At 43.2% G+C, this 10414-nt stretch overlaps 2 protein-coding genes across 2 annotated transcripts; both read left to right on the forward strand.

Moving 5' to 3' along the window:
* Positions 1–867: 867 nt before the first annotated feature.
* Positions 868–5538, forward strand: LOC118427633 (deleted in malignant brain tumors 1 protein-like). The gene is made up of 8 exons (XM_035837512.1): positions 868–990; positions 1479–1653; positions 1888–1994; positions 2348–2467; positions 2711–3019; positions 3232–3543; positions 3814–4194; positions 4759–5538. Exons 1-8 carry the CDS (start codon positions 915–917, stop codon positions 5334–5336), a joined length of 2058 nt encoding a protein of 685 aa, XP_035693405.1. The 5' UTR covers positions 868–914; the 3' UTR covers positions 5337–5538.
* Positions 5539–6948: 1410 nt separating this feature from the next.
* Positions 6949–10355, forward strand: LOC118427650. Its single transcript, XM_035837543.1, has 3 exons — positions 6949–7292; positions 8997–9383; positions 9754–10355. The coding sequence occupies exons 1-3, from the start codon at positions 7247–7249 to the stop codon at positions 10197–10199; spliced, it is 879 nt and encodes a 292-aa protein (XP_035693436.1). The 5' UTR covers positions 6949–7246; the 3' UTR covers positions 10200–10355.
* Positions 10356–10414: the final 59 nt, after the last annotated feature.

The following is a 10414-nucleotide window of genomic DNA, read 5'->3' on the forward strand; positions in this document are numbered from 1 at the left end:
ATTGCTTCTTCACAGTTCATAACAGGTTCCATTGTTTTAATATTGAAAGTTAGTGAGCATGGTAAGGAATCACTGAAAACCACAAAGGTACCGTAAGACACTGCATGTAGGTACATATTCTGTGTTACATTTCCAAAGCTGGAGGACTTGCCCTTGATCTTGCTGGCCATAACATCTTCTGGACCGACATCGGGAGGAAGACCATCTCAGCAGCTCGGATAGACGGGAGCTACCAGAGAACCCTCATCTCCGCTGACCTGGATAGACCCCGAGCTATCGTCTTACAACCATCCAACGGGTAAAACTAGATCACTGTTCTTTCATGGGTACCAAACAATCTCCAACATGATCAGTGATCATGTTAAGAACGTTAGTTGATCTGTAGACATAATTAAATAAAAGGAACTTCAAGGACATTTGAGTAGCATAACTGCATATCATCTTAGAAGATCTGCGAAGATCAGACTGAAAGGATGTCGGAAATCAAAGCTACCAGTTGGCGGAAGTTCAAAATTTATTTCGATTTCTTCCAGTTTTCTAGAAGCAACTTTATTACAGATGCAGACCAAACTTACCACAAGGGGGGGGGGGTGCTGCGGGGTGGGGTGGGTACAGGAAAGTGCAGTGCAAACATGAACATGATAATGATTTGATTGCGCAACAATTTTTAAGACACAAAGAATGGCAAATTCTAATACATAATTCCAACAATTTCAGGAAACCACACAGTCACTACTCTACAAGAGTACTCTACGACGAAGAATAATAGTACTTTTGCAATCTTCCATAGGAATTCCGTACACAGGCTGTTCCAACATTAACATTAACAATAATTATACCACCGCCATATGTTGTGTTCCAGGTACATGTACTGGACAGATTGTGGACACGAACCGAAGATAAAGCGAGCTGCGATGGACGGTACCGGCAGGACAACCCTCATCAACACACGCCTGGGGAAACCCACCGGTCTGGCGATCGACTTCAAGGGTATGTTCTGTCATTTGATAAAATCTAGGGAACCTTATATCACTTAGTAGCCTACATTTCATGTTTACACAAGAGGCTTCGACTGCACAGAGTCTAACGAAGTGTTAAGATAAAGAAAAAATTTGTTGCGTTTTGTGTGTTTAGATCATACTTCTAAACCAAGTACCATGTTCCATTAAGGGTGACATAAACACAATTTTAATTTGGTTGCTGTACGGTCGTTCAGCGATCACTGTCTAGCGCAAAGGGGATCGTAATGTTTATGATACGTAAAGTTCCCATCGATATTATGAAATATTTCTAAATTTCTAACTAAATGATTGGATTATGTTACGGGTGAAATAAACAAAATAATTTTCGAGGTTACTAACTACGATGGCCAATAGTCGAAACTACTAACTTACAATGCCAATAATAGTCGAAACTACTAACTAAGATAGCAAATAGTCTATCAAGATGAATGACGGTTCGCTTCCTTCCTATATTAGAACACGTGCTGTATTGGTGTGATGCCGGAGACCCATACCACAGGCTGGAGAAATCGGATCTCCTCGGCAATAATCGTCGGGTTGTCGTTTCGTACCCGAACACTCAGTTCCTAGGCATTGCAGTCGACGACGGCAACATCTACTGGACGGCGAAGTATGTGATAACGTTAGCAAGGTGAGTGATATGCTTCCCACCAGACTAAAAAAGCACACACGAGTACAGATTTGCAAAGTAACTTGTTTCGTGCAAAAAGATGTTGAGAAACCCTTCCGCTAAGACGTCACCTTCTGACATCATCACAGTCGTTTGCGACAAGAACTATCTTCATCATAGAAGTTAAGAAGTTAAACTGTTCATATAAAACTGTTGATAAGTTTAATATTTTTTTCGCGATATTGTTCTCACCAGAACATCGGAGGCGAACACGGGACTTCGCGTTGCCATAGGGAGTGGGTACGGTGTACTGAATGGCATTCATCTGCATAAACATGGCGTCTCCACTGACGTTACCAACGGTACTTGTTCTTTTTTAATGTCTTCCGGATCCATCATGATTAGGAATCTTGCATTGAATGAGACTGGTGAAAACAATAGAGACTATTGTTTTGGCTTTTGCATGGAAACATTAATATTATATACGTTAGTAGGAAGCAGCTGTAAATTATGTTTATTGAACATCCTTCTTCAGCGAACGTAGCTCATTCACATTTGTACCCAGAAGTTGGTATCGGCCCCCGTCGCGTCTGAGTGGCAACACCATTGTAAACAGGATAGTAATGCGTTGCTTTTGCATCTTTTAGAATATATGGTATACTGCCTGTCTTAGACGCATAACGCATTACGTATACGTTACGTCCATGTTACACAGCTTGTTCCTCGTACAATGGTGGATGCCACCATCTGTGCCTGGTTCTTCCCGGAGGGAGGACGTGTGCTTGTCGTGACGGCTGGGTGCTCAGGGACGATGAATCTACCTGCACCCCTCCCGGTGAGTGTAAAGACTGTAAAAAAGTCTCAGTCTGACAAAAATCATTGTCTCACATAATCTTTTAGTCTAAATCGTGAGGTAGATTATAGGTTCATTTCTTCACGGTCAATACATAATTTGTAAGATATGTGAAACAACATGTTCTCATAGACGTGCAAACTAATGTTGCAGTCTGTTTCAAACTAGCTATAACCTATAGAGACACTTTTGTTATACCTTGCCCTATTTCTCTCTTGCTCGCAGATGTCCGTCTGGTTGGTGGAAGTAGCCATCACGAGGGGAGGGTAGAAATTCGGCACCACCAGGAATGGAGGACAGTCTGTGACGACAAGTGGAACAACGACAGCGCACGTGTAGTATGTCGTCAGTTGGGGTATCCAGATGCCGCGGAGGCAAAAGGAGGGGCCTATTTTGGTCAGGGATCGGGCACTATTGGACTAGACGATGTGCAGTGTACTGGAAATGAAACAAACTTATTTGAATGCGAACATAGAGGTTGGGGCGTGAGTAACTGTGGGCACCAAGAGGACGCGGGAGTTATTTGCTTGTTGGGTACGTCAATTGTTCTATTCTTTACTTCTTGATTGTAAAGCATATCTACTGTGAACCTTATACTTCACAATAATGGTCTTTTTTGTTACTCCATTTCATTTTTATATCTGAAACATGTCTTCCAAGATGCATTCACTTGAATTCAATCTTTAACCTGCCAACATGGCGGACACTAAATTACGTCATAGTCACGTGACTGTAAATTCCTACAGATGTTCGTTTGGTGCGAGGAGGCTCTGCGTACCAAGGACGAGTCGAAGTCTTACACGACGGGGTCTGGGGCACGGTTTGCGATCGCGGCTGGGACTTGAGAGATGCAGACGTGGTCTGCCGTCACCTGGGGTACCTGGAGGCGGCGACGGCCGTAAAGGCGGCGGCGTTTGGCCAAGGCACGGGGCCGATCTGGGTGGACGACGCGACCTGCACTGGGTACGAGACCAGCCTGAACAAATGTGGACACGCAGGGTGGAACACGAGCTACTGCCATCACAGTCAGGATGCTGGTGTCGTCTGTCAGTTGCTAGGTAACGTCTGTCAGTTGCTAGGTAACGTCTGTCAGTTGCTTGGTAACGTCTATCAGTTGCTAGGTAACGTCTATCCGTTGCTTGGCAACGTCAGTAGTTGCTAGGTAAATGCTTGTCAGTTTCAAGGTACGTCTGTCAGTTTACATTACGCCTGTAGCTTGTGTTGGTTTAGACACAATCAGTCTAAATTTCTAGACCTCTGTTCCTTTGAATACTGTACTAGGAAAAAGGTGTTGTGAATTAACTTAATTTTGATACCCTTATCGTTAGCTGTTCGTCTTGTCGACGGGAACAGTCCTAACGAGGGTCGGGTAGAGGTGTTCTACCAGGGCAAATGGGGGACGGTCTGCGACGACGGCTGGGACCTGAAGGATGCCAGCGTCGTCTGCCGTCGCCTAGGTTACCCGAACGCAACTTCGGCTTTAGACCGGGCTCACTTTGGCGAGGGTTCGGGACCCATCTGGCTGGACGATCTGGTCTGCGAGGGCGACGAAAGCGGGCTGTCGGAGTGCGGTCACAGTGGACTAGGTGTGGTGAATTGTGGGCACCACGAGGATGCAGGAGTAGTATGTGCGCCACCTAGCGAATTGACAAGGACGACAGCGGCAACAACTTCCACCACTCCGGATACAACAACTTTCACCATTCCAGGTAAACCAAGTCTTTCCCTTGCTAATGGCCTGGTATTTAGCCCTATTCACTCTCCGTGCATGGAAGGCCTATATAATTCTGTGACAGGCACCAGGTATCTGAATGCGGATGGATACCAACTACATGTATCTTTCTTAGAAAACTTATCATTGTTCCTTCCGTGATTGTTCTGAAGACAATACAGACAAAAATGCTCAGGCTACTCCTGCTGGAAGAACAGTGAGCAAACAAGCAAGCATTTAAGATGGGACAGTTACGTTTAAAGTTTGTTGACGTTATGATTGTTAATTTTCCTTCTCTTGTTTTTGACAGACCTTTTCACTGGCGGGACAAACACAAACGGGGGAAACATAAGCAACTTTAAGACACTTTAAGCCTTTGATGTAACAGGAATTCTTCTATGTTTGCCGCAGCGTCCTCTTGCGGTTTTGTAAGCATTTCCAAGTAAATCATGGTCATCTTAAATTCCTGCTTGTTTAATAGCATAAACGTTTGCACCTATGGTAATAACATTTGTTTGTTGTCATTTTGAAATAACTTGCTGTTTATATACGAATTTTTCAGCTCCTAACAAACAAACGGGCATCCTAACGTCGAACACAGCCCCTTTTATCATCGCAGCGGCTCTCTCTGCGGCCTTTGCACTTGTCGGAGTGGTGACGTTAGTCTTAAGTTTCTGCGTCTTAAGGCGCAGAAAGGCCGTTAAGAAAAGACTTCAACGTGCGATCTCCAACGACTATCAGAACACCAACCCTGCCTTCTGCATCGACGACAATCCCATTTACTGCACGGCGGGCGAAAACACCTACGATGTAGTCGGAGACCGGCCGACTCCACACGAGAAGGCCCGAGACCTGCCGACTCCACACGGCGGGGCCCGAGACCGACCGACTCCGCACGACGGGGCCCGAGACCGGCCGAATCCGCACGACGGGACCCGAGACCTACCGAGTCCGCGTGGCAAGACCCGAGACCTACCGACTCCGCACGGAGGGACCAGAGACCTTCCGGTTCCTCACGATGCGGTCCGAAACCGACGCGTCAGTTCAGCCAAGCAAGAACAGACGGAAGACGAGAAAACTAATGTGTACGTTGACATGAGTGCGAAGTTCAAAGTGTACGAAAATTCGGTGTCTATCTAAGGTGTTCGCCAGGCAATAAAGGTTATAACATTCAAGATAGACAGAGAAGATAATATATGGAGACAAATGTTTTTACAAATGAATCTTTATATGATTGTACACTACTACACTTGTGTATCTTTCTGCACGTCATGAATACGGGATTAAAATACTTGTTGCCTGCGATATCATATTTTGTTATTTTAATTCTTGTTACAACGTTTATGGCCTCTATTTTGAAGATTTAGGCATCTTGTTTTATGTAACTGTCTTTTACTTGCTCTTGCTCTTGCCTTAAATTTAGAGTTTTTAGAGTATGTCATCCATAAGATTTACGTGATGTGGCCTGACTGAAAATAGATCTTGCGGCAGGATCTATTTTCATTGCCCTCTGGTTGGGTTAGGGTAAATCCATTTGACTTCCTTTTCCAAGTAGTTCTTCTTCCTTGTGTTGTGCTTTTCGCGGCTTCTTGGAAATCATCCAAGTGTCCCGTCACACCACCAGTTGCCATAGAGACAGATGTGACGTCACAGGTACGAGTAGGTCTCAAGTTTCCCCACCTGTCCGCCGTGTTGGTTTCTACCTGAGGCGTTTCCGTTACCCTCGATAAACAACTTCACGTCCTTGGGAGTGTCACCAAGGGTCAGATGTTCAAACAAAATGGAGTTTCTTTTTGCAAACTATTTACGTCAGAAAGGGTATGTTTTATTTCTCAAGTATTTGTAACCGGTAACCGTAGAGGTTGTGTAGAGCAACTTTTTTTTTCAAGTTGCCTCCTTACGTTTTCTTAAGAAAGTGTTGCAATTTCTTAAAGAAACATCCTCTATGACGCATCTCTTGGGTTATCTTAGATCACCAAGCTGCAAAACATTCAAAGAATCCTAAACTCGATCCTAGTTTTGCAATTTAGCCCTGGGGTGTGGATAGAAAAGTTCATACAAGGTGAACAGTATAGTAGTTGTTATCAATCTGATCCCGACTACAAGGGTATCCATTCAGAATGTCTCTGTGTACTTTGTACACTTAACAAGTTCAGTCTCTTTAAAATACCTCAACATTTCGCGTCAGTGGTCATGAATTGCACATACGCACTAGAGCAGTCAGGCGCGAGTAAAGTGCACATCCTGACAAATTACCCGTCAGATCTACGCCAAATATATCTCTCAGTCTGTTGTTGACAAATTATCCGTTTACGCCAAGTACACAGCCCTTATGGTCTTTATTTGATTTTAAGCGAGTCGAAAACAGGGTCCTATCCCTTGTCTGTCTGTGGATGGGGAATAATATTAAACCAGAAAGAATATATCAGACGGAGAAAGGTATCACTTTGAGTTGGTGGATACGTGTGTCGTTCAAGTGAGAGAAACGAATGTACTGGAATCAAAGTCTAAAGGAATAACCCTGAAAGTGTTGAAAACCTTGTCAAAGTCTGCAACTGAAACGCCCCTGCAGTTCCAAAGTGCTAAAAGGCCCGAACGTATGTCAAGGAAAGAATTCAGTATCTTCATGTATCACCCAAAATCATGACTTCATCAAAAGTGATTGGAATGTTTAAAAAAAATCCCCCCGCCCCACAGCCCCAGTGGGCATAGAATATCCTTCCCTATCGCTGTGCAACGCACTCTATCTCTGTCGTCATACTTGACAAGAAAGTCCAAGGAAAAGCCAGTGACCCGTAAACTGTCGACGCGCTGCTTTTGTGCAAACAAGTTGTGATTTTAACGATGACTGCGCAGTGAGACCAACACGCGGTACCGCAGCACCTGTAGCCGTGTCCTTGATTTATTCCGTAAACAAGTTTTCACAAGTGAGTAACCCGAGCGCGATGAGGAAGTGCCAGACTACACCGCCGTGAATCCTGTGGAAAAAAGAAACGACAGAATATTTTTGAGAAGAGTGTTTTGAGGACGGACGCTTACGTGTGAAGATTATGGACGGAAAGTTCGTTTTTGTGCTGTTTGCTCTACAAATTTGTGGTAAGTAACTTCTTGAAGTTCCTTTATTCTTTCGTCTGATGTTCGTCATAAGAATGACCTCATTGCATGAAAATTTACGTGTCATCCGAGGCTGGTGCTGTAATGATTAATCTACAATTTTTCGAATCAGACCTAGAGACGATATATTCCCTACTACACTTAGAGTTACAGCTCCTACAAATCGTTTAGTCTATACATAACGTGACACAAAGACAGAACTACTTTCCTCCCAGCAAAATGCCAATGGAGCAGTGTGGCGTTTCAGCATAGACATGTTCGTAACTTTCACATACAGTAGCCCTTGTCTGTGTAGTAAAATTAGACAGTCTTTTTTCTTACATGTTGATGTTTTGAATTAGAAACCATTAAGGAGAAAAATGTGAAAACTGACCGTATGACGGTATGTTCCCCAATTAAGTGGCTGACGTATACGCATACAGGCTACTGTCGGTATATCGGAAGCCCTGACGGCATTCATTTTACCCATGTTGGTATAACAAACTTCTGGTATATTTAATTGGCAGCCTTCTTTTATTCCTCCATCATGAGACTTGAAGGGGTTTAGTATGATTAATAGCTCTTAAAATTACACAGGTCCCCTGGAGGTTGTCTCAATAACAGGTACCTTCAACTACTGTAAATTCCGCTGTCAAAAATGGGCGGAAAACAAACAGAGACATTTGTGGACGCTGTTAATCTACAGGTCAATGCTCCGTTTATGGCTATGCAAAAACAACAACTATTGTTTGGCAAGAGATAAAAATGATTCGATAAACCCCGATTTATACAGCATTGTTTAAATCTCAGCTGTTTCTCAGTGTGAGACTTTAGTATTAGGTCAGTGTCACAAACTCAGCTTGGAAATTGGATCGGTAGGGCGAAAATGATGCGGGTCGTATTTAAAATCGCGGTGAAAGACTCGGGGGAACGTGCCTGGGTAGGCATTTTTGGTGTCGATGTCTTGAAAAACTCATTAGGAAGCTTCAAGAAACGCATACCTTGCAAAACTGAGACGTGGACATGCTAGTTGTGTATTTGCGTAAGTCTTTCAAGCATAGCAAGCTTTCAGGGTATAGAGGAGGATTATGTGCTACTAGTTGTTGGTATCGTCGTCCCATTTTGACAATGCTTACAATTGTTACTTGTGTAACTAGCACTGATATCGTTGGATATGTAAATTAGCGATATAATATCCAAGCTGAGTTTGTGACACTGACAACCTCACACTGAACCGGCTGCCATGATATCTTGATATGTTTGGATGTATAAACTAGCTAGAATTGCTTTGGTACATTTTCAAGTACTTTACGACGGGGAAACATTTGACCTTTGTACGGTCTTGGTTGTCGTTGGATTTCCAAGTATAGGCTGTAACTAACATTCGACAAGGTTCTAAGATGACTATTTTCTTGAAACAATGCTGAATTTTACTCGACATAAGCACTACTTTCCAAAGAACGACCTCAGTTTGCAATCGTACGACCATCGCACGACGAATGTGACCGGTTTCAAACAGGTTCCTGCCTCTTGTTGAAGAATATAATGGATAGTAATAAACCATTTTTATGAACCCTAATGATATTTGGTGTTCAAGTACTAGTAATGATATGCTATATAATGATATTCAAACCCTTGGTATCCCCAATGTTACATATCTCCATGCAATGAGGAAATTATTTTTGCTCTCTCCTGACTCCTTGATAGCAACGACCTTCACATCGGCAAAGCCATTACCAAGATCCTTCAATGACGTCACGCCCTCAACAACTACCCGTCACGTGTCAGACAAACCAATCAACGGCGTCCAAACAGCCGGCTTGCCAATCAGAGATTCGTCTCCATTGGCTACAACAGCTAAACTTGGCCAGACAACTCCCATCGTACCTACAACTTCCGTTTCCGCTGGTTTCAGCAATTCAGTTGGGCTTAAGACTAAACCGTACACTAGATTAAAGCCTACTGCGCCAATTTCTTCTACAAAGACTGACTCTATCGTAGACACGGTGACCACGATAATTCCACGGATTACGTCACCAAAGAGCAACTGCAGCATGCGCAACACAACGGAATGTAGAGGAGACACAGACAAACGTACGTTGACATTACTTCTATCTATTAGCTCATGATACCCGTGTGACCGACACATCATAGCTATATATCGTCTATTGCAGTGATGACTGTATTCACCAAAGCCTTTCTACTTTTCTTGTTATTTCATTTTATTAGACTTATTCAATACATAACATAATGCAAAACAAATCAAGCAAATGCAGATAAATTTTCATATGTTTCAGTTGGAATCAACTACCATTAATCAATGAGAAAGATAGTGGATATTGATTAAGGAATGTACAAACGGGGTGGTAGCAACTATAGTGCCGTCCGCTAGGAGCGCGATTTTAGTCAGGTTATAACGCAATGTACATGTAACGTATCTAACGTCGCCATTCGTGTTTTCCAGGCCCGGCTAGCTACGGAACAGTGCTGGCTGTGACTGCAGTAACCTCATGCCTTGCTGGTATCGTGTTAGGTACCGGGGTCTGGCATATCAGGCGCCGGGTATTGCTCGCCAGACAAAGGAAAAGACTAGAAGAAAGAAGAAGCCAGATCGTGTACAACAGTAACCCTGCTTACCATAGGAGTTCCTTACACGATAACGATAAGCTGTACTCCACAATATTAAGTCTCAGTGACTATTCCCCACCGATTTCCAAACTGTCAAATGAAAAGGACAAGAAAGATGACGGAAAGAAAGTCACTACAAGTTTCATAAATCCGGTCGAAATAATGAGAAAATTTGATAAAAACTCTGACGCGAAAGGACGAGCTGGGAATGCGCTAAATGTTTTGAAGTTGTACAAGGAAGGTGCGAGAAACAGCAGTCAAACAACAGTCGTACATACTTAGATGATGTTCACCTAGCGGATTATGTATTGTTGAAGTATTATGCTTGCAGTTTTCTTTGCTTCAGAAGTTGGTGCAATATTTACGCTTACGGCGCAGCGGCAACAAAATGAGAGTTTTTAACAAGATGAAAATTAAGTTTTTACGTTGTTGTTTAAGTTTTATGATTTAAAAAAAAGATACATAAGTCAATGAGATTAAATGAAACGAATTACAGC

This window comes from Branchiostoma floridae, chromosome 12, assembly GCF_000003815.2.
Source record: "Branchiostoma floridae strain S238N-H82 chromosome 12, Bfl_VNyyK, whole genome shotgun sequence".
In the NCBI taxonomy this organism is placed as follows: Eukaryota; Metazoa; Chordata; class Leptocardii; order Amphioxiformes; family Branchiostomatidae; genus Branchiostoma; species Branchiostoma floridae.

Bases quoted from the DNA above. Each gene is read 5' to 3' on its own strand.
- LOC118427650 (XM_035837543.1), top strand. From the start codon at position 7,247: ATGGACGGAAAGTTCGTTTTTGTGCTGTTTGCTCTACAAATTTGTG. The intron at 7,293-8,996 runs GTAAGTAACTTC...ACTCCTTGATAG, and splicing joins GTTTGCTCTACAAATTTGTG to CAACGACCTTCACATCGGCA. The intron at 9,384-9,753 runs GTACGTTGACAT...CGTGTTTTCCAG, and splicing joins TAGAGGAGACACAGACAAAC to GCCCGGCTAGCTACGGAACA.
- LOC118427633 (XM_035837512.1), top strand. From the start codon at position 915: ATGGACGGTACCGGCAGGACAACCCTCATCAACACACGCCTGGGGAAA. The intron at 991-1,478 runs GTATGTTCTGTC...TTCCTATATTAG, and splicing joins TCTGGCGATCGACTTCAAGG to AACACGTGCTGTATTGGTGT. The intron at 1,995-2,347 runs GTACTTGTTCTT...CATGTTACACAG, and splicing joins CTCCACTGACGTTACCAACG to CTTGTTCCTCGTACAATGGT.